The sequence below is a fragment of the Lontra canadensis genome, unplaced genomic scaffold (genome assembly GCF_010015895.1).
Source record: "Lontra canadensis isolate GAN:19392208 unplaced genomic scaffold, GSC_riverotter_1.0 scaffold12, whole genome shotgun sequence".
Taxonomy (NCBI): domain Eukaryota; kingdom Metazoa; phylum Chordata; class Mammalia; order Carnivora; family Mustelidae; genus Lontra; species Lontra canadensis.
This window is the reverse complement of record NW_022631006.1, coordinates 16,021,282-16,045,118: the sequence shown is the minus strand read 5'-3', so window position 1 is coordinate 16,045,118 and position 23,837 is coordinate 16,021,282. Positions and strand designations below refer to the sequence as shown.

At 53.7% G+C, this 23,837-nt stretch overlaps 1 protein-coding gene across 1 annotated transcript; it reads right to left on the bottom strand.

Moving 5' to 3' along the window:
* Positions 1-959: 959 nt before the first annotated feature.
* On the bottom strand, positions 960-20,519 carry SHF (Src homology 2 domain containing F). The gene is given in 8 exon segments (XM_032856603.1): positions 960-1,776; positions 5,173-5,292; positions 5,437-5,608; positions 6,840-6,980; positions 8,535-8,741; positions 10,937-11,078; positions 20,018-20,344; positions 20,346-20,519. Coding segments are annotated over 8 exon segments (1,470 nt in total). The 3' UTR covers positions 960-1,589.
* Between the last annotated feature and the right edge of the window lie 3,318 nt (positions 20,520-23,837).

The window sequence follows — 23,837 nt, the reverse complement described above, 5'->3', positions numbered from 1 at the left end:
AACCTCTGAGGGAATTTCTAAAACAGGGCCCAATTTCAAGTGAGACTTTCGATTGTCCTCACAGAATTCTATTTGTGAGATCGCATATCCTCGATTTCGATAAAATATTTCGATAAAATAGAAAATCCGAAATCCCACGTTGGACACTACATTCGGATGTTGCAGGTCCCAGGGAAGCGGATGTTTGTTCAGCCCCACGGGGAGCCGCGTGGGAGCAGGAGGGCGGGCCTGGGGCGGGTCGCCAGCGGTTCCGACCGGCGACCCGGTGGGTAATCCCGGGAGCATGGCCCACAGGCTTTGGCCGGTCCAGGTGTGGGCGCGGGCCGGGGCGTCTCCGTGGCCGGGCGCCCGCGACTCGCGGTTAGAGGCACGGCCAGCAGGGGGCACGCGCGGACCGCCCCGCCAGGCTCAGCAGCCAGCCGGAGGCCTCAGCCCGAACGTAGATCAGGCCCAGACCTGCAGGCTGCAAGTTTCCGGGGGCCAGGACTCCGGGTCGGCGAATGGGGGAGGCGCGGCAGGCCCCGCTTCCTCTGGAAAGAAAGCGCAGTCGGCCGCGCCAGCTTTCCCGCCTCCGCGGGTGCGCGGCTTCCGCGTGGCAGGGCCGCCCGCTCCCCCTCGCCTGGCGCGCTGCCTCTTTGTCTCTCCGCGGCTCCCCTCCTCCCAGACGAATGGCTGTTGGCAGGAAATTGGACGCGCTCTTGGGGAGCCGCGCAAGTCGGCGTGGCGGGGAGGGGGCGCTGAGCGGCCGGCCGGCCGGCTCCCGGTGCCCCCGGCCGCGGCGGGGGCGGCGGGGGATGTTTTGACATCTCGTCAAGGGAAGGAACTTGATGCTTCGAAAGTGCTTTTCACAGCCGGCCTGTGTCTGCTCCCAAGCTGATTTATAAACAGAATCTGCTCTCGCTTCGCAGCTCCCTCCCTCGACAGACCGGGGGGCGGCGCTGGAGGCGCGGACGCGGCTGTGCCTGGCAGGACTGGGTTTATTTATTGCATCTGGCCGGGAGCCGGGGCGGCCCGGGGACTGCGCAAGTTCCCTCCGGCCCGAGCCCTTCCCCTCGTCTCCCAACCCCCAAGGCCCGCTCCATCCTTGGTGGGGCGGGGATGGTGGTGGTTTCTGGCTTCCCCAAGCCCCGCACCGGACTCTGGACGGAGCCCGCCTGTGGTTTAGGGGTGGAGGCAGAAAGATGGCCAGGGCGCCCCAAAGGCCCGCGTCCTGCCCCACCCCACACTGACCCAGGGGGAAGGAGACGGTGAGGAATGGGGTCTCCCCCTGTGCCCTAGGGGCGGAAAAGGCGGGGGGCTGCGGATCTTAAACTCCTCTGGCGACCAGGGGCTCTGACGCCCCCTTCCTCCAGGGGCTATCCTCTCTCCCCAGAGATTCCTCTGTCCTCAGCTCCAGACAGCCTTTTACTCCAAGGCCCCATTAGGCCTTCCCGTTTAGAATAAATTAAGGAATCTCCAGCTTCCACTTGATCTTGGGAAGAGGGGAAGAAAGGTTTGACAGAACATGTCCCTGGGAAGAGCCACAGCCCTCAGCAGGGGGGTGGGCACAGGGCTGGGTCCAGATTTGTCACAGTGCCCAGGCCTCCCATCTACAGAGTCCGAATGGCCACAGGGTAGAGCAGGGACATGTGCTCGGCCCCCTTAATGGGCAGCTTGCGGCTGGCGTAGTGATGCACGATTTCAGGGACGCTGCTGAAGGGTGGGCTGTTCTGGCCCAGCACGTACTTGTGTTCCTTGGTCCGGGACAGCTTCATGTGCATGAAGCCCTGACTGCTCCTGGGAAGAGGAGAGGAGACCCTGGTGAGTAGGGACCCTCTCCGGTCCCCCTTCCCTCCCCAACCCTTACCCCTGCAGCAAATGCTGTGTCCGGCCAGCTGTGTGTGGAGGTGACTAGGGAAGGTGGAGGCCACTCCAGAAAATAGGGAGGAGGCAGAGAGGATTTTGTGACTGGGTAACAGTAGGCATTGGTTTTGTGGTAAGGGCACTGGGTGTGCCAAGAATGTGTGTAGTGAGTGTATAGGGCGTGTGCAGGTGGAAATGAGCGACCACTCTCCCTGCCCCAAACCCTGGGACCCAGGCACCGGTGTCCTCCAGTCTGTATGGCCAAGGCTGGTCTGCCCTCCCCATCTCTGAGCTGTGGAGGGGGTGGGGGTGGGGCTCCTAGTGACTCATGTGGAGACACACACATCCTTGGCAGGGCATTGTTGACAACCAAGTGAATCTTGGTTGAGGCTCTCTCTTGCAGAAACCAGGGGAGGGTGTGAGCTAGGGACTCTGGAAATCCTTTCCAAATCTGGAAGTCTCAACTGCCTTGTCCTAGGGATATCCCTTTACCCTCCTGCTAACTGGGCCTTGGGCCAAGCCCCCCCCCCCCCTTTATCCCTTCAGCCTGGGATGACATCATCGGTGAGGCTGTAACTCCCTCCCTCAGAGAGAAAACGCTCCACTGCCTCTCCCATCTCCTTGACACAATCCAGGAAATCCACATTAGTGCCTGGCCCTGTCCCCAAGACAAGGACCCTGCTGCTCAGAGCTCTGGCCAGCTCCCAGCTACCCGGACACCCTCTGTCTTAGAGAGAAAGCATGGGGGTGGGGTGGGGCCCAAGCAAGAACTGCGTCTGCCCAAGCTACCACAGGCCTGGCCCACAGGCAAGGAGGAAGCAATCCTTAGGGGAGCTCCAAAGCCTGAGTACTTGTTTCCCAGCCAGAGCCTACCTGGGGACAAGTGCAGGGCTCAGAAGCTAGTAAGGGAAGTAGGACTGGTGAGGGGGACCCTCATATGAGGTAAGGCTGGCAAACTTCATTTCCTTCCCCTGCCTGGGTACAAAGAGGGCTCTGACTGGACCCATTTCACTGGGCCCACAAGGGAAGATGGAGAGTGGATGACTGAAGAGAGGAAAGGGATGACAGGAAAAACCCTCCCAATTCCTTCTCCTAGGATACAGTACCCTAAAGCCTGCTGGGAGCCCCAGGCTGGGTGTATGGGGCGGGGGGTGGGGGACACAGGCATCCCTCTTCTGTAGGCCTGAGAGAATGACTGAGGCTGATGGTGACCACATAGGCCTGGGGAAACTGTACAGTCCCTGGGGGGCAGTGCAGAGAGGGGGAGGCAGTGAGTAGATCCTCTCCCCTGTCTGCCCTATGCCATGGCCCAGGCCCAAAGCTGTGGGTACTAGCTTGGGCCTTGCTTTCCCTCACCCTCTCACAGTTTGGGGACAAGCCTCTACCCACAGTCCACTTGGGATAATCACCTCTCCCAAAAACTGCATTGCATCTTCTCCTTGAGGAACAGCTCTGGCCAAAAAGGGCAATAAGTGGCAATAAGCCTCCATCTGGAGAACTGACCTCCTGGGATAAAGTCCCAAGCAGAGTCCTTGCCCAACCCTCAGGAGCCTGGATGGGACTAGCTGGGCCGCAGGGCCAGAGCTGACATGGATTTCGGAGGAAGCTGTTTAATTACCAGTGAAAGCCCTTCTATTACAGAGAGCAGAGAAACCATAATTGTATTTCAGAGAAGCCATTTATATGCAAACGAGGCTCTGGCAGACGGATGCTGGTGGGGCCAGATGAGGCTGGGCTGAAGCAGCATCCAGGCCTGCCTCCCCCTTGTACTCCCCAGGCTAGGGCTGAGCCCTGGCCCACTCTGTTCAGGGAGCCAGACCCTTGCTGTCTAACCCAGCCTTGGACTGTTCCAGATTTGATGTCGGGTGGAGCTATGCGATGGAAAACTGCGGTTCTTGTAGTCAGGCTGAACTGAGCTGGGTGCAAATCCTGCTTTTGGCACTTCATTACCTGTGGCCTCAACCAACTCACATAGCTCTTTGTATTTACTTCTGTCTATAAAAGAGAGATTCATCTTATAGGTTGGTGGTTTGGAGAGGGTATATACACTGCTCAGCACACAGGAGATGCTCTGTGACTCTAATCTATTAAAGCAATACACATTCCTGGTGTTATATCAGATTTTTGACAGATTAGCTTTTCCTAAATGCTCCTTTGATTTTATGATAATTTTCAGGGTATGAGAGTGGCAAGAAACCTAAGTGGTACCCATTAATGCATTTTGCAAAGGAAGAAACCAAGACCCAGACAGGTTTCATGATTTGCCTAGGGTCACATAGCTAGTTTTATTAAGCCCAAGAATAAAATTCAAGTTATTTGAATATAGACTGGCATGTTCCCATTATCTTTTAGTTGAAGTTGAATAATTATCCTCAAATGTATCTGTTTAATAGTCCCAACTTTTCTGTATATTGCATTTGTTTGAAGTGGGGGTATACCTGTAATCTAATGCCCCCAGAAAGTGTGGTAGGAGGTGGTACAGATGTCCCAGCAGTGTTGGGGGGATGTGAATGGACACACCATCTGACAGGCTGTCGTGTGGAGTGTAGGATCTACCAGGCAGAACTCCTGGGGACGAAGGGGAGGGCTGGCCATTCTACCAGGATGGCCTAGGAGGCCAATGCTGATCTATCAGTTCCTGGGAAGGAAGGCTGATGGGAGGGGAGGGTCCTGCCACCCCCTCCTCCTCCTGGATCCTTTAAGATTCAGTTATCAGCCACTAGTACCCAGACCGCCTGCCCACTTCTTCACAGTGAACAACAGCTTTGTGTCCGCTGTTCCACCCTCCTCCCAGGACCTAGCCTCTCTAGAGCAAAGTTTCTCTCTCCTTGCCTGCGCTTTAAGAACATTTGGACTTCTATTAATAAAGATGATGGTGATAATTTATTTAGCATTTAGCACCATGTTAAGTGCCTCCCATATATTACTTCATTTGATCCTTCCCTTAAGGTAGATATTATTATTCTTCCATTTTATAAGTAAGAAAGCTGAGGCCCAGAGAGGTTAAGGGGACTCCAGGCCACACAGCTAGTAAGTGACAGGGGAGGGGGTGGCAGGACCCTCCCCTCCCATCGGACAGGCTTGACTGTTTCCTCTAATGGACTCTGAGCTCCTTGAGATCAGGGGCTGAGCCTCAGACTGCTCCAGATCCCCAGGGCCTGGCCCAGGGTCAGCAAATGTTCATGGGGACGGAGTTCTCCCCAGCTTGGTTGGGTATGGGGAGAATGCTGGTCCTCCTGTCCTGCTGGTTGTCTTCCCATGGATTCTCCTTGGTGCCATGCTGATGAGCTAATCCTGCCTAACACTGCTAGTTGGCCCACCCCTACTCACTTGAGGGACAGGGAGAAATCATTCTTGCTGGTCTCACTGTTGCGCACCAGGTAGCTGGCCTCTTTGCACAGTCGGAGCAGGTTCTCGGCATCTGTTCGACTGATGGCCCCGTGGTACCAGCTGAGGACAAGAGAGAGGAAGGGGGGCATCTCTGCTGGGTCCCTCGCCGTCCTGGCCCACCCATTCTGGGTGTCCCCTGCAGGCAAGCCAGTGGCAGGAGGGGAAGGGAGGGGAGAGAGTCCCCAGCTGGACACAGACACTCACACCTGGTTTTCCAGAGGCAGTGCTGGGTCTGTCCACTCCCCAAGGGGGCTGCTGGGCTCCACGCTTAGGGGCTTTGCTGACTTGGGGTTCCCTGCAGAGAGTCGGGGAGGTAGCCGCCCCTTCTCCTCCCGGCCAGGTGATAGGCAGCTCTTCTCAGATCCTTCAAACTGGGCTGTGGGGAATATACCAGTCATAGACTCCAAGGACCCTTAGAGACAGAGCTCTATAGAATAACCAGTGCTCCCCCCATTTTCTGCCAAAAAGGGTCAAAGGAATGTTCTAGAAGGGTGGGACATGCTCCTGGGCTTGACTGGCTCTGGGGACAGAATCGTGGGTCCACTCTCCTTTTGGGGGTGGGGCTCAGCCCTCCTATACCACACTGTCCCTACCAGTCCCCATGCTGTGGGAGGAGAGGAGAGAGAAGCAACATGAGAAACCACTTCAACTTCTCCTTCTGGAGCAGCTGCCTGCCTTCCCCTATTCCATTACCCCTCGGGGTGGCTTCAGCGCTGATAATATTGTTTCTTTCTCCTCCTCAGAGTTCATTACCGTTCTCCATATCACCCTGCCAAGCCATTCTGTAGAAATGACTTATCGATTTGAGAACAATTATCCGATTCCCCTTGGTGCCATCCTGACAGGCTAATCCTGCCTGAAGCCGCCAGCCAGCCCGCCCCTCCCCCCGCCCCCAGGGCTGCTGCCCACAGGCTCCCTGCCCCCACCAGAGAAACCCAGCTGGGGTGGCTCTGCCCCACTGAACCAGCCCCCTGGAGGGAGGAAGCCAGTGAGCCAATGGGCACAGGCACACATGGACAGGTGACAGAGACCCTCTTTCATCCTATATTTACAAAATACCCCTCACACTCAGGCACAAATGTACAAACAGGTGTTCACAAACCCTTGGCTGCCCATTCTGTACAAAACTGAATGGAGATGGAAGTGCTCAATGCTTCCTTTCTTCTCATTTGGGTTTTTTCTCTCCTTGTAGCATTTTCAGGATCTTATTATCTCTCAGTTACCAGATGCAAGGATCAGACCCTTCACTTACTGGAAGGACTCAGACATTTCCTGTGCTAGCATCATCCCTGCCTCAAGAGTTATTTACACTGTCAAAGGGTGGGGTCAGGCAAAATCCTATGCAAAGAAGTGAATCTAAAATAGTAGATTTTTGTGGCATGGTGGGAAAGATATTTGGAAAGGGACTCCTTTAGGAGACACCTTCCCCACACGTTTCGGAGGAAGGAGGAATGTGTGCTTTGTCCCTTCTCTCTTCCTCCAGGATGAAGGGAATTCTTCCTGGGTTCTCCAAACCTTGCCCCATTCCAGCTCCTCCAACCCAAGCCCACAGGGCCTGAGGCACGAGAGAACATGTCACCCTGGCCAGAAGTTCCCACAGGACCCACCGCTGCCGTCCTCCAGGCTGGGCTCAGGGAGGGGTGAGGCTGGACCGGAGATGTCCCTGTCCCCGTCAGGGAGGGAGGGGCTGCTGTCCAGCTGTCCCACCGGCGGAGGCCAAGGTAGGTCTTTGATGACCTTAATGTCAACTGGAGCCAGCAGCAGGGAGAAGAGACACAGACAGGGACAGAGACAGAGAGAGAGACAGAGAGAGGCAGAGGTTGAGACACCAAAACCCAGAGCCAGGACACAGGATAGCCTAGAAAGGAGGAGGGTCAGAGCAAAGGCAGGAGTGGCTTCTGAGGGGGGAGCAGGACTCTCAGAGGGTTGGATGGAGCCACAATGACCACACCAGGCTAGCTCAGTCAAAGGGTGGGGGGCACAGATAGCAAACAGGATGCAGAGTCTTGCCCTGCCAGCTGTGTGGGTCCCCTTCATTTGAAGCCTCAGAAGCCTCCAGGGCCCAAAAGGAGCAGGAAAGGAAGAAAGGAGGGACAACGAGCTGCCCTCACCTCCCGGCACCACACCCAGGTTCCCACAGTCTCCTGGGACCCTCAGACTTGCCTCAGACTTTCCTCCTTTTACCCACGGTCTGGGAAGTCATGGGCAGCGAGACTGACAGCCCAGCTCCAGGCTGTCAGGAATACTCTGATGTGGGGGCAGATGTTTTATTGAAATTTAGCCCCACACCCTCAATCTTGAGCCCCGACAATTAAGAAAGGGATGCCACTGGTTAGCAGGACTGCTAACGAGGTTTCCTAATGACAAGCATAGATTTTCCCATTAAGCAATCCAAACAGTATTGATTCTCCAAGGAGACTTCTGGAGATAAATGGTCCCTCCTCAATGGTGCACGCTTTACAGGAAACAAATTAGAAACCTGTGGTTTCCCAGTCTAGCCGCCAGGGCGGGGAGGACAGGGCAGAGAGCTGAGTTCAGCTCTAGCATGAGCCCCCTTGCCCAAGGAGGGGTGAAGGGGCCATAGGAGTGGGGGTGAAGTCAAATGACATTTACATCTTTTATGTTCTCACTGAATCAAGAATCCAGGGGCTAAAACCCTCTCCAGCCGCACCCATTGAGCACCACCACCCCCAAACCTCCCTGGGTTGGACTCCAGGCCTGGGATCTGCACGGGGGTGTATGACACAGAAGAAACCTAACCCTCATTCAACCAAGGGGATTTCTCACAGCCTCCCTCTCCCCACCTGTTCCTGCTCCTCAGAAATACCCTCAGGGCACAGGTGCCCCTAGCCTGCTACTGGGAGACACAGCTCTCTGATTCACAGCTGGGATCTTTAAAGGTTACGCACACAGCATTTTCATTGTCTGGGCTGTTAAATGCCTTCTTTTGTTAAGGGTAATAAGTATTTAACATGTCACAAGTTTTATCTTTTTTTTTGGAATTTCTGTATTTTAAGATACACCCTGTCTCCCAAAAGAGGGAAGTGGCCTAAGCCTCTTGGGCTCTGAGAGGTGGTGATGCAGGGAGACCCTCCATCCTCCCTTACCTGTTCCCTGACCCGCACACAGCGCTGCACCCACATGGCCCAATTCACCAATCTCTGTGATGCACGCAACTATTCCTCCCTTGGGCCCAGCTTCAGGGCCTCCCCCCGTCCCTGGGGTACACTCCTTCCACTGCCCTGGGCCTGGAGAGCTGTTTGGAGACCCCAGCAGACCCACCAGCTCCACCAGGGGCTTACCTGCAAAGGCTTTGGAAATCCTCTCCTTCTTCCACTCCCAGGGCTGGTCATACTCCTCAGGGGGCCTCTCATCATCCTCTGGCAGCCGGGACTCCCGAGGCCAGGTGGCCCCCTCACCCTCAGGGGTGGTCCCCTCCTCCTCTGGCTCGTAGGGCGTGTCATACAGAGGCAAGGCCTGAGCGGCTGTCTCCTTGGAGCTCCGGATCTCTGCCAGGGCAAGGCAGGAGGGGAGGTGTGAGAGCGGCCCTGGCTGCCCAGCTCAGCTTCTCTGTCAGCACCCTCAGCCACACACCAAGCCTCCTTCAAAGGAGATGCCACTGGCTCTGGGGGCCCAATGGCCCTCAAAACATCTCTGGGGTTCCAAAAAGCATGGGATCCAATGGAGGCAGGGGCAAAGAAGCACCAGAGTGAAAGACAGAAAAAAGATCTTTAGATGGCCAGCAAGGGGTTGGGAAATGAGGCTTACACATTTCAGAAACTGAGGCAGGGTCCTCTCCTAATCCACCTTCTCCTGACTACACAGCTCGTTTTTTCCTTGCATCCCAAGTAATACCACTTGACAATCAGAAAATAATTCTTTGTTGCTCAGCTACTGCTGAGCACTCCCTCCTTGCAACTGTCCCCTTCTGACAAGTCAATTACGTGGTTGTCCTCTCTGGTTACCTGTTTGGACTCCTCCCCTGGCCCCTCTCTTGGTCTCTGTTCCCCAGAACCAGGCCTTATTCGCCCTCACTCCTTGCCCAGTCTCATGGCACCATATACACTTCCAGTTGCCAATAAGATCTTTCACTTGAATGTTTCAAACTTGCCACTTTCCCAAGAAATTCTTCTACTCTGTTCTGTGATTTTCTTTTTGGGATCACTGGCCCCATTGAAAATACAATAAAAGCTATGGAGCTACTCTCCAGAACATGTGCAAATTCTCACATACAATTCCAGGGCATTCATGAGCCTCCGAGGGGTACACACCACTCTGATCTAAAGAGGGTAGTCACCCTCCCACCTTCTCCCTTTCTGTCCACTACACTGCTCTCCTCGGTCCTGGCCCTCCTTCCTGCTCTAAATCCCACCTGTTTGCCCCCAGTACCTGAGGACTCTTAGCCTCATCTCTCCACATCTAGATTGTTGCTAGGGTGAGCCCTCCTCTACTGGCTCAAATTTCCATGAGCTCCATGGAGAACACTTCTGACCGCTCTCTGCCCCCTCACCCCACTCCCAAGGAGGGAGAGCAGCTTATCTGATCACCAGCGGATGTCCATTCTCTTTCTCAGCTCTGCCTTCTGGCTCTTTCTCCTCCTGCCTCCTCGCCCTGCTCCTGTGACGGGGCCTATAGCTGTGCTGCATTGCCCAAGCCTGAGTGGGGAAGTTTAATTCTGTGAATTATTAAGCAGCCCACTGTGGAGACATAGCTAAGTGATGTTCTCCAATCTACTGTATCACTAATAAAGCGGACATTCTTATCTTCATCCATCTATTTCCTTAATCTGACTTCTCAGTGATCTCCAAGCTCAGGAGGGGAAGAAAGCGGTGCTAATTATTGCTCCCTTAAAGCCTCAGCAGTTTCCACAACTGCTAACTCATCTTTCTGATGCCCAGTTCTCCTGGTCTGTTCTGTACACCAAAGCCTCAGTAATCACCTTAAAATGCCGTATTTGTCCTGTTTCTGTCTTGCTCAGGAATCCATATCGGTTTTCCTCCTCCTCCACAGCAAGTCCAAATGCCTCATTTCCGCCTTCAAGGCCCTTCACTGCCCCGGTGGCCTCTCTCATTCTGGCTCCTCAGTATGCCCAATACTAAAATTGTCTGCCCTTGAACAAACCTTCCTCCCCTCCTGCCTTGGGTTCTTGGCTTGGACCAACTCACCCCTGTCCTCCTCTCAGATCACCCCCGCTTAGTTCTCTTTCCCTGGACCTTCTCTTGACCTCTGCTCTGCTCCCCAGGACCAAGTCCTACTCATTGCTCTCTGCCTGCACTCCTTGACCAGCTTGCCCTTCTCCAGCCCTGTGGTTCCAACCGCCATAAAGCTGTTTCACTCTGACATCACAACCTCTCAAGCTCACCACCTTCCCTAAAGCTGGTGATTCTCTTTTTTGGGTTCCATGACCCCCAGCCCACACCACTTATCCTGCCCCTCCTGACTATCCTAACTCTATCGGCCTGACCTTTAGTTGTGTGGCCTTCTCTACCGCCTCACATCTCAGGCACCACAAGTCATGGCTCCTCCAAACCGATGCTCTTGAAGGCAGTGGCCAGTGACCCAAGGTGGTCCGTGGTGGATCCATGGTCTCCAAGGACCAGTAAGGAATCATGGAATCAATCTTCAGTCTTGTCGGTCCCAGAGCCTGTTGTGCCAATACCTATGTCTCAGACAGCAATCCCCCACCCCTGACTCCATCACGCACCAGCCATCATCTTTTGGGCCTCATAGGGTTCCATGTAGCCGTCATTTTCAGGGACCTTCTCTGGGGCTCCTGAAGCTCCTGCTGGGCCTTCACCAGTCTCCTGAACATCAAATGGGTCTGCGTAGTCTTCAAGGATTGCCAACTGTGGGAAGACAGTGAGGAGAGCAGGCTTCAGACATCTGAGAGACAGCTCTGCATCTCCCCAGATGCTTTGTCCATGGGAGTGAGTCCTGGGCAGAATGTCTTAGACCTAGAGGAAGAGGCATCCAGAGGCAGGCTCTGAGCTTGGATGGGGACAAGCTCTGGCTCTTCCTCTGCAGGTTTCCCCTACTAGGCTGCCGACAGAGTGGCAGATCTATCTTTTCTGTTAATTTTTTGCCTCTGGGTCATCCCTTAGGATAAATGGCCAGGACAAAGCACTGAGGCACTAAGGCCTGCCTCAGTCTGTGTCCAGGCAGAACAACAGAGGTGTTCAACACCAGATGGTTCAACAGAGGGAATCAATTCAGAGAACTGGTTACAAAGGTGTCGGAGGAGTTCACAGAACAAGTAGGGAATAGCAGGCAACTCAGAGATTAACTTGGTCCATGCCTACAAGTTCCATCCCAGATGCTGAACAAAGAAAACTTTGCTGACCACAGAGAAAAGCAAAGCCAAATACTCACTTTATGGCACAGTCCTGCTGGTCTAGCCTCAGAACATTCATCACCACGTCATGTGTGCATTGTTACACTCATTTTAAGGAAATGGAGGCTTAGGGCAGGTAGGGAATAATACAGCCAAGACCATTCCACCTAAGCGGGGGAACCCAGTTGGAACCTGTGCCCTTTGTGCAAAATGCTGCTGCCAACCTGCCACCAGTGGGCGTCTTGGCCATCCCAGGAGAGAGACCAACTTTGACAGCCCTGAGGAAAGCCAGGGTTTGGGCTCAGTTGAAATCCCCTGGTTCCTGGAGGCTAGGAACAGGGAAGGCGTAGCCTTGACACTCCACATCCCACACTGCCCCTTTCTCCCTCACAAGTGGTTCATGACCAAACCTCTTGTCCCTGCTCCAGTCAAGGCAGAGCGAACTGTAAGCCACACACCCTGAGGAAGAGCCCAAGGTGCTCAGGGCGGGGTGCAGCAGAGGACAATAGAGCCTTTCTCCAAGCTGGGCACAGGCTCCTTGAAGGGGGCAGGCCTAAGCGGAGACAGAGCCCAGCCCACCCAGGGCTGCCAGCACCTGAGGGGAAGCACTGCACTGAGTTGACAGGCATTGACAAGAGGTGGCTCTGGGGCCTGTGGCATGAGGAGGGGCCACTCCTGCCTCTCCTCCATTCTCAGTGTAGGCTTTGGGTCTGGGCCAGATCAGAACTGCAGGAGCCAGTTAAGCAGGGAGGCTGGGGGGTGATTGTCTGCCCTGGGTCAGTGGATCTGGGACCCCATAGCAAAGCAGTGACGGGGAAAGGAAACTGCCTACCACAGGGACTCCTCCTGCACGTTCCTTGGGCCCCCCACGAGCCCCTCCAGGGGTCTCTGAAGCACATCCCAATGACTCCTACCATCTCCCCCTTCAGTTCAGCTCCCACCATGTTCCACCTTGTATCACCCAAGTCCCCTATCTTCTTCACCTCCCTCAAATCTCCACCTGCTTCTGAGAAGACCACCATCTCAAGTCATACTATCCCCACCATCAGCTCACCCACCAGCCTAGAGTTCTTTGTTGTTTCTGTCTCTCTAGCTCTCACAAGCGCCTGGCTCACAGTAGGTACTATAAAAATGTTTCTACTAGATCACTGCCTGTCTCCCCTCGGAGCCCTCCACCCCTAGTCCTCCTCCTTCCAGGAAGGAGAGAAAAGAAATCCACTCCCACCCCAAGCTGCTTCCTCCCAGACATACTAGCACTCACAGCCCCACCCACCCAACCAAGGGGGCTCTGCAGTAGGCACTCAGCCTCACACTCCTATGTAACAGCTATTTAACAGGAACCGAGTTATCGGACGAGCTATCCTTAAGCAGTGTAATGCCCACAAGAAAAAGTCCAGAGTTAAAGGGATTTAAAGATTCCACTTCCCTCTTCGGCTTCTCCCTACCCACCTCAGATCCCTGTTACCTGAAAGGTCTGTGCTTTGTTTCTTACCAAAGAGGCTTTCCCTCTGCCTACATTATATGATTTTCTTTCTTCAGAATTCCTTTCCATTCTCCCCCCAGGTATGGTTAGATGCCTCTGTGCTGGGGTATTATTATTACACTGTGTAATAAATACTTGTTTCATCATCTGTCTTCCTGCAGATCCTGAGCCTCCTGAGGGTAGGACCATGCTTACTGCTAAATTCCCAGGACCTAAAAGTGCTCAGTAGGTATCTGTTAAATTAGTTCACATAAAACAGGAATAATGGACAAAGGAAGCACTTCTCTTTGTTTATTCAGAAGAGAAAGGCATCATGAGTCCGGTGGGGGGGTGGGGCACTGAGTCCTGGAGAAACTGCTCAGTGAGAAGTGCTGCGCCCAAGCCCCGGTCTCCCAGGCTCTGCAGAGCCCCCTTCCCTGGCTCTTCCCCCGCCCCAAGCCAGTGCCCTTCCTGCTGGAGCCCTGGGCTGGACTTGAGCTGTGACCTCTCCCTGGCCCAGCACGGGCCTCCCTAGGGCCAACCCACGGTGCCTATGGGCACCCAGGTGGCAGCTCTGTGGGCAGTTCAATGGCTCCTCTGTTCCACCCCAGACTCCACACCCTGCTCCAGGAAAACCTAGCCCCCCGCCCTGGGCGGGTTACCTAGAGGAGCCACCCACAGGGCTGGGAGACAGGAGCAGAAGCAGAAACACCTGCTGGGAAAGTTGGCAAGACCGGCACCCACCCGTGGTTTCTAGGCCATGTGAGAAGGCCAAACTGCTCAGTGGGGGGAAGCTGCCTCTTCAGGCTTCTGACACCTTTGCTCTATCACGATTTATTTTGTTCATGGGACCTTTGCCTGACTGCTGTACTCACTGCTGTATACCACGTCCGCCACAGGGCCTGGCACAAGGGAGGCACTCCGTGTACATTTACTAGATGCTCCAAAGGCCTCCCTCTCTAAGACTCTAGTTTCTGGAGCAACACAGACTCTCAGATCCCCCATTCACCCCAACTCTGAGCAGCTGTGAGACCAGTAGCAGCTGTGGGAGCAGGCTGTCCGGAGAACCGCACTTGAGCAGGTATCAAAGCCTCTGGTTCAAGGGCAGAAGGGAAGAACTGGCAGGGAAGGCACCTAAAACCAGGGCTAATATTTAGGCAAACCTCTGGTAGGCAGAATGCTACTGAAAGGCTGAAATACTCCCAAATTAGTAGGCAAGTAGCTGCTGCCCGGAGGCCCCCTTGTCCCCACGCCTCCTGCCAACCAGATCCCCTCCCTCCTGCCATCCAGCAGGCTCCAGACCCAGCTCTTGTGCCTGTTCCAACTGGGCAGTGCCCCTCCCAGAGCAGCTGTCCTGCTTTGACTCTCCTTCCTGCCTGAGCCTCTCCTAAGATAGCTGGCAGGCCTACCATCTGGTGCGACCTTCCATTCTGCAGTTGGGCCCCACTAGGAGCTCCTGACCCTACCCATGGGGCTCGCTGGTCCAAGGGCAGCTAGCAGGGGGCACATGTCACAGGATTTGGGCTCTGCAAGGTTGCCAAAGTCTACCCCTGCCCCTTTCCTCCATGTCTTCAGTTGACATTTAATGTCTGGAAGCCTCTGGTTTTTCACCTGTAGAATGGGGATGGTATTACTACCCACCTCATAGGATTGGAAAGAGGACAATGAGTGTAAAAGTCCTTAATTCAGAGGCTGGAATGCAGTCAGTGCTCAATAGATGTTGGCCCTGCCACTGATCTCTTCTATTCAGACACTAAAGCCCAGAGTTTAGGTGCTGGACAGGGGACACAGATGGCAGCAGTAGAGACAAGACTGGCACCCAGGTCTCCTGACTGTCACTGCCTTGCTGCAGATTTTCCAGACAACTCAGGAAATGTAGCATCCTCTCTCCTCCACTTGTAGATTTAAAATACACTTTAGCATGTTAAAGGCTCTGAGAAATCGTGTAGCAAAGAGAGCTGTCTAATTTTGTTTAACTCGGCATTTCTCCAAAGTATTTAACCGTGAAATCCTTTTTCTGCCGAAAGTCTGTCAGTTTTGGAAATGGTATATACTATTTACCTTTCCCAAAATCTAACTTTCTGTGCCCTCTGTTCCCGCTTATTGGAATCACCCTTCCCAATTTTATCTGCCATGGAAACTCCTTCCCACGAAACAAATCTGTTAGCATCTTTTTCTAATTACAAAGAAATGTCAAACTTGTAAGACATTCGAACATCACGAACATCACGGATACACAATGGAGGTCGACAACCCTTGTAAGGTGTGTCTGAGGCTACCTCAGGACTGGGTGGCAAGTGCTGGCCTTTTGGTTCAGAAAATGGAGAACCCAGCACGGGGTGCACTCTTCATTCCTTCTCTAAGTCTGCTCCCCACACTCGGTGAACAGCTCCCCGAAAGGGGCCGTGGTCCCACAGCACGGTGTTGGTAGCCAGTCTGCCATCAGGCCGCCTGGCTGTGAACCTCAGCTCTCCTACTAGCTGTGAAATCAGGCACATGTGACGCAACACTCCTGGGCTTCAGTCTCCCTCTAAATAACCTGAGGATAATGACAGAATCTTATCCTAGGGTCGTTGTCAGAAACAATTGGTCTATAACACATCAGCTGTTTCAAAATAGTACCAGGCACATGGCAGGTACTAGGTAATGGTCTGCAAGTATACCATGAAAGATGGAAAGACCAGATCTCTGGGTGCTCCAGGGGCTCACAGGGACAGCCACAAAGGAAGCTCTGTGAGTGTGGCACCCCGAAGGGCTGTGAAGCCCTGCAGCTGCGCCCCAAGCTCCAGACGCCCCGCAGGCTCCCTTTGTGCTGGTGGGACTGAGCCCCAACTCTGCTCTCGCACAGCATCCCCACTGGTTCTGCAGGGTGGGGGGCGAGCTGGAGGGGGCAGCAGCTGCCCTTCCAAGCCCCAGGCCCCAGCCAGCTGCTCCCACCCATGGTCCACAGCGCCCTAGCTGTTCCTGGCTCCCAACAGGTGGCGTGCCAGGGCTAACTGAGGTGTCCTTGAGTCACTGGCCAAGCTAACAAGCTGCAGATGCCTTCCCCCAAGAGTGAGTGCCGCAGTGTGAGGAGGCAGCAGTGGGAAGAGTGGTAGGCCCACCATAAAGTCCCCCGGTAGCCGCAGGCCTTGGCAGTACCCCTTCACCCCCCGCAAAGCCCCAGTGACAGCAAAGATGGCCAGCCCTGGCCAAAGGGTTAAGAGCTCTAACCAATCCACAAAGGTCCCTTCACCTGGACCCTTCTTTTTTCCTCCTCCTGCCTCCACTGGAGGACATGTGCAAGATAAACAGATCACAACTCCACAGACTCTGTGGAAGTCAGAAAAAGAAAAATTAAAGCAAGAACAAACAAACTCAAAAAAGGCAAGGACCAGGTCTTCTAGGAGGTGAGTCCCTTTCAGCGCCTGGGCTAGTGTCACTTAATGTTCTAGAACTCCTCAGTGAACACTGGCTGAGGCACGATCTTACGGCAGCAGTCCTCAGGTCAGACTCCTGACCCCAGAGCAGGAATGTCTTGTTTGCCTTCTGACACCATCAATGTCTCCTTCCTTTTCCTCTCTCTACCTGACTTTTCACTTGCTTCCAAATTTGGGCCTGGAGGATCCAAGTCCATGTGAACACCATGTATTTATTTTTTTAAAGTTCTTGATATTTTGGGCCCTATGAAACCCTTTAAGCATCTGGGAGCTGTTAGCCTTTTCCCAGAGAAATGCTCATGCACCCAAATATTTGCACATAATTTCTGGAGGTTCATGAACCCCCAAAGCCTCTCCATGAGCTAAGAACAAGAGCCCTAGTTTCTTTTTTTTTTTTTAAGATTTTATTTATTTATTTGTCAGAGACAGAGGGAGAGAGAGTGAGCGAGCATAGGCAGACAGAGAGGGAGGCAGAGGGAGAAGCAGGCTCCCTGCCGAGCAAGGAGCCCGATGTGGGACTCGAGCCCAGGACGCTGGGATCATGACCTGCGCCGAAGGCAGCCGCTTAACCAACTGAGCCACCCAGGCATCCCAAGAGCCCTAGTTTCAATGCATACAGGGTGTCTGTCTTATTGTTCACATCATCTCTTTCTCTGTCTCTCTGTCACTCACACACACACACATCTTGGCAGGATGGAGGCAAAGGACACACCGTGCAGATGGTCACAGGCAGCTCCAAGCTTTATCCAATTAGGGCCCCTTTTCCATACCCATCCCCCTTTCCTAATTAGACCAAGTTTTTCCTGTCACAGATCTGAGAAAAGGGAGCAAAGCAACTAAGGCCCAATTCTCTCACCCCTCTGCCCAAGTGTGGCCTGGAGGCCAGAAAGGGTCCACCACCATGAGGGAGCTCTTCCCATGGCCAGATGGTGCGGCCCTGACCGCCTGGTCCAGGGGGCAGCTCCTGCAGCTCCCACACCTGCACTGCCAGGCCCGCCCAGATGGCCACCCTTGCCCCCTTGCCAAATGCAGGAGTGGGTCTCAGGGAGGGCCAGTAGCCAGAGCCCTGCATGGGGAAACACTAATGGGCCTAAGCTCCCTAGGCCTCTCAGGGCCCTGTCAAAATCCCCATTCTCTCCTGCCCTCTAAAGTCACTTTCCACAGGGCTCATTTCCCCTCCATCTTCTCATCATAGCAGTATTTCCACGCATTTCATCAAACCTCACAACCAGGCCCTCTCACGGGGTTCTGAACCACCCGGCACCAGCTACTGGGCTCCAGGAAGGGAAGGAAAGTGGGCCAGCCTATGGCCCATCCCGGTCTGCAGTCCCCATCTCACCTCAGAAAGTAACCCCAAAGCAAAAAGCCAAGAAGACCCGCATGGTCGAGAGGACAGGAACAGAGGATTGGAACAAAACACTTCACAGAACAGGAACTCCAGCTCAACAGGCCGGCTCACCATTCAGGGACAGCAACTTGGGTTTAGGATAAGGGGCTCAGGTGCCTAGCTTGGACTCTTCCTAAGGGAAGACTCTGGGATCCCCCAAACTGTACTCCTAAACAAGTGGAGCTCCTCTCTCTCAATGGTGGGAGGCTCCAGGTTGGGGCCCGCAGAGACAATGTCCCTGCCCCTGAGCCAGTTTGGATGGCATCCTGGATCCTTCTCATCACACCCACTAAAGAAACCACAGATTGTGTAGCTCCTGGGAGATCCTGCTGGATTTCATTCCTGTCCCTGCAGCTGACAAAGGAGTCAGACACCTCTCGGCCCCTAACGTCTGAATAGCCCACAGATCACAGAGCCAACCCAGGCTGAGGCATGGATGCCCTCAGTGAGAAGAGACCATGGATCTCTCAGTTGTGTGGATGCAGCCCCTTCCTTGGGGGGTCTCTGTGGGGAAATGTACAAAAGGGAGCTGTAGTTAAGGGAGTCTCTGACCTTCAGGTCACCTTAGCAATGGACAGTCACCATTCAATGGATGTATTTTATTCACCCCCTTTTTATGCAAGCATGTCAGGCACTTGGGAAATTCAGACATGAGGAGGACAATGATCCTTGTCCTAGAGGAGCCCATGGCTTCAGGGGCAGCCTATTAGGCCATTCCAAAACTTCAGAGAGGAAGGCCAGGGATAGCTCAGGCCTATGTGCCAATGGGCAGTGGTCAGGGAGGACACTAACTGGTCAGTAATAAGAACAAGGCTTAATGCTTCCTCTGCCTCACTGCCACTGCCACCAACACATCACCCAACAGTGGGGGACAATGAGGAAGGAGAAGATCTGAAGGTCATGTGATGAAACCAGTCTCCTTCTGCAGGCTAAGGATCCTGGCCCAGGATGGACAGTCAGGTCCTGTGGCAGGAACGAGGGGGAAAATAATTCACATTCCTGAGGCTTCTGCTCTGATCCTGACACATCTCTCTTATCCAGGACAGAAGGGCAGTTTCTCCACCGAAAGCCTCAACAGGGGATCCTATGGATTCAGACAGCAACTTTGCTCTCCAACCAAATAAAACTGTGTTCTCTGCTGAGGAAAGGGATTAAGCCCCAGGGTTGAGCTTCCAGGGATGTGTGAGGAGGGGACAACAGAGCCAAGGCAGTCCACAGAGTCACTGTCATGGAATTTAGGGCCAGAGAGACCTTGATGGCTTTCAGCTATCAAGGAGGGATAAGACTTAAATGGAGCTGGGCAAGGGCTGGTTCTCCACCAGTGGCCTCTGAGGCCCAGCTCTCCCTTCATCCCATGCCTGCACGTCCCCCAAAGGCTCTAGCCTCCCTCAGAATGGACCCGGGAAAGAGGAGGCCAGGAGGAGACAAGTGGGCTCAGCTGCTCAGCCCCTTCTGGGCAACAGGTCCGAAGCACTGACTGCCCCCTTACACCAAGGGAAATAGTGCAGGAGTGAGCCTGCCTGGACCTCAGTGGTCAGTAATCCTTGGTGAAGAACTACCTACTGCTTGTTCTGGCTTCCTGAGAACAACAGTCCACCAGGCTCCAGTACCACTGGGTAAGGCAAAGGCCAGCTCTTGCTGTATCCACAGGGAGAAACCTCAGCCCTCACCTCCTTCCTGGGGCTCCAGCAACTGCAAGGATGCTTGGGCTCCCCCCGAGGAGGAGGAATGGAGCTTTGTGCTGCCTCTGTCCTGGGGGGAGGGGTCAGAGATCAAAGGGCAGGGAGCCACTGCTCCCGGAGGGCAGAAAAGCCATAAACTGGCTTGGGGTGGGGGGTGCTCAAATACCGTTAGAAAAAAGCTCGCTGATTAGGCCCTGGGAGGAGGAGGAGGGCTGACATGAGGAGGGCAGAGCCCCTGAAGAAGAGGGTCACTAGTCCTGGGGCGATAACAGGGACAGAAGCAGAGTTTGAGGCACACGTCCCAGATTAGTCTGTCGAGAATTTGAACAAAGGTGGATGAAGCCTCCGAGCCCCCGGGTCAAGGATTAAGATCTTGTCCGCCAGGAACCGTGACATTAAGGGGCCCAGGCCCGGCCCCGGGCCAGGCCACCTTTGTCCCTCTTGAAAGCCCCAGACCTCCTACCACCTCTCCTCCCGGCCACCCACGCCCGGAGCAGCACTCACCCTGTCGCTGCTAGCTGGGGGTCCAGAGATCCGCTCCTCGGGAGGAGGCGCTGGGGGACCAGGGGTCTCAACCCGAATAAGGCGGTGGGGTGGCGAGCCGTGGCGCGGGGGCGGCGTGGGGCCGGGGACGGCGGGGGTGGCTGGGGCAGCAGCGGAGCTGGACGGCCCCCCAGAGTAAGGGTCTTCGAAGTCGCGCTCTCTCTGCAGCCGATAGGCGGCCAGGATGTCCGGGGGTGGCGCAGGGGGCGCGGCCGGGGACGGTGCTGGGGGACGGTAGTCCGGCTCCGGGGGCGCCGGCTTGCCCCCACCTCCGCCGCCGCCCCCCCCCGCGGAAGCCCAGGTGCTCCCGGAGCCACTTGGCCACTCCGCCACTGCCGCCCCCTCCAGGGCCGGCTCCCGCTCCCCCGGCGCCCCGGCGCGACCCCCCCGAGCCGCTCCCCGCGCTCCCCTGCGCCCGCTGCCCCGGGCCGGAGCCCGCTGGAGGAGCTCCGCTCAGTAACATGGGTCCAGCCAGACTGAGCGAGGGGAGCTCTGTGGCCGGGCGGGGGGCGGGGTGGGGGCGGAGCTCCGCCGGGCGGCGGGAGGGGGCGGGGCTCGTCAGTAACAAGGGAGGGGCGGGGTTCCGCTCCCTATCGGGGTCTACCTCTCCCAGGCAGGGAAGAGAAGAGGGAGTGCGGGTTTCCAGCTGGTGTGGACGTACGAGAAGTAAGTGGGCGACCCCAAGGCAGACGATGCGAATCCTGCACTTGAAGGTGAATCCTCCACGTGTCCCCACACGTGCCCCTGTGGGGGCGCACCTGTCTCCATCTGTTCCCCTTCTCCAGATCGCAGCTCACACGCGGCGCCTCACACCCCTGGGTTCCCAGCCCTCGGACGCCTCCGGTTCCTCCCCTCCCTTCCCCCAAGGACTCCTAACTGGGAAATATCCCAAGAGGAAAAGCTAGGGAGGGCGAGAGATGGGGCTGTTCCTGTAACATTCTGTTACAGATGTGTTTGTAACAATCCCCTCTTCTGTGTACCACGGGAGCCCCACCTACCTCCTCCCATCCAGCTGCTCCCACTGCATTGCTTCCCAATCCAGGCAGACATATCTCACATCACAGATAATCAACTCTCTAGTGACACCCACTTCTCCCGTGTCTTTTCCACACATGCCCTCCTCACATGCAAACAGCCCTCATATAAACACCTCTAACCCAGGCACAGCGGCTTAGAGCAGGCCCACCCGGCCCTGATGGCAGCATGCACACACGCAGAAATCCCTTAAAGTCAAATCCCAGGTTTCATTGTCAATCAGATAAGTGACAGAATAGAAACAGACAAGTCAATAAATCAAGTCTAGAAACAGTTCCAATGTCGTCTATCACAAACCCCTTATCCTCTTGAGGCTCTGATGCTCAAGCCATAGGCATTTTTGTCTTAGAAATAAAGCCAGTTTCTCCACAGAAATAATGTAGCCCTGAAGCAAACGCCAACATTTGCTTTTGGCTCTGCTGGGAAGGTGGCAGCTTTGCCTCATCATCATCCCCCCAGGACAATGCCTCAGAGTCTGTCTCACCCTTGGGCTTGAATCTGCATGGGAGGGAGCAAAGAGCCACATTAGGCCCCAAAGGGAAGGGGTCTCAGAGGCGGGGGGAGTAAAGAAAGATGTGATGGCGAAACTGCGAATCCCCTAGAAATCTCAGGGCCCAGGTCTCCAAACATTGGTTGGGTTTCGGCTTTGTGCCAACTCTAGCTGGCACCATAAGACAGTGCTTCTCGAAATTTTTTTTTTTTTAAAGATTTTATTTATTTATTTGAGAGAGAGGCAGTGAGAGAGAGCATGAGCGAGAAGAAGGTCAGAAGGAGAAGCAGACTCCCCGTGGAGCTGGGAGCCCGATGCGGGACTCGATCCCGGGACTCCAGGATCATGACCTGAGCCGAAGGCAGTCGTCCAACCAACTGAGCCACCCAGGCATCCCTGCTTCTCAAAATTTAATGTGAACGCAACCACCAGGGAACTTGTTACATTGCCGATTCTGGTTCTGTAGGACTAGCTGAGGTGGGGTCCTAGACTGTGGTTCTAACAGGTTGACAGGTTTATACAGATGCTGCTGGTCCCCACCCCCATCCCCAAACATACACACATGCTTGGAGCAGTAGGGTTGCAGGACACGCTGACTCAGGAATCCAATGGTTGCAGGCTCTAGCCAGATCTCTGGGCAAGTTACTCAATGCAACCGATCTTCACTTTTATAGCTGCAAAGGGCATAATAACTGTTGTGGGAGGATTAGGGGAGATGATGGACAATGAACAGGTCTTGAAACCTGTAAAATGCTTATAATAGTAGGTGTCAAATGAAGCCACCTTTAAGAAGTAGGAGTTAAGGTGCTGACAGCTCAGAGGAACGGAATCAATCAAATCTATACAAAAGATGGCAGACTTCATGGGGGAGGTAGACCTAAGCTGGGTAGGATTTGGGCACTTGAAGCAAAAGAGCCAAAGCTTACTCTAAGCTATGAATGAGGTCAGCATGAACTGAACCAAGGCAATGAGGTAGGAAGCAGCATAAAGAAGGGGAGGATTCCTGGTGGAGAAGAATAGGAAAAAATGTTAGATGGGGGGGAGGGTGATACCATAAAGGTAGATTTAAATGATAATTTTAAAATGAATACCCGTGTGTACCTTGCACTTCCTGTTGTTTTAAATGATTTGTTAATGCACTTTCTTCCCTCACCAGAGTGTGGACTCCTGGAAGCAGTCTGTTGAACACCTCATGGGGGCCAAGCAGCTTGCTAGGAACCCAGGATGTAGAGGTGAGGTCATCATGGCAAGGCTCTCTGAGACTTGGGTGAGGTTTGCCAGATCCAAAGTCTTGCATTTTAAGCATCACACCATAAAATCAGGATTTTGGAGGGGAACAGGGTCCTCCCATCTCTTAATGCAGAGCTGGCAGGATCTTAACAAATGTTGAAATGAATAAAGATCACTTCTCTTGTTCTTATTTTTATATAGCTATAATTGTCGTATACACAATTTTATGTCCTTATTTTTTGTTCACTTAACATTGCATACTTTCCCCATTTTTATTATGTAAGCTTTATTTTCTTCCATTTTTTAAAAAATGTCAAACCTATAGACAAGTTCAAAGAAAGTACAGTGGAAATCTGTATACCCTTCACTTAAATTCACTACTTATTAACATTTTGCCACATTTACTCTATCCCTTACTCTTTTTTCCTTAACCGTTTGATGCAAGTTACAAACATCATGACACTTTTGCTTTAAATAACTCAGCAGCCATTTCCTAAAAATGAAGAATTCTTCTATAGGGCCATTCGGACACATCCATAATAGTGTTGTTTATTATGTAGTCCGTATTAAATTTTTTCCATTTTGCTGAAATATCTTTTATATATATATGTTTTTGTCCTGATTCAGGATTTAATCAAGGTTCTCCCATTGCATTTGTTTAAGTTTCCTTAGTCTTTTTAAATCTTGACCAGTTCCCCATTTTATTGTTGTTTAATTTTTCATGACATTGATCATTATGAAGCGTCCAGGGCCGTTGTCATGTAGAATGTCCCACATTCTGGGTTTTCTAGTTGTCTCATGATTCGATTCCGATTAGACATTTTGAAAAGGACTACTGCATAGGCGATGTTGTGGACTTCCCACTGAATTACACCGGTAGGCCGGTAGCTCACATTTGTCTCTTCATTGGGGATGTGGGCTTAATCACTTGGTTCATTTGGAATCCACCACATCTTTCCTTTACAATTTAAAGTAAGCTGTGGTGGGATATCCTGAGACCTTTGATTATTTGTTCCCAACAATGTT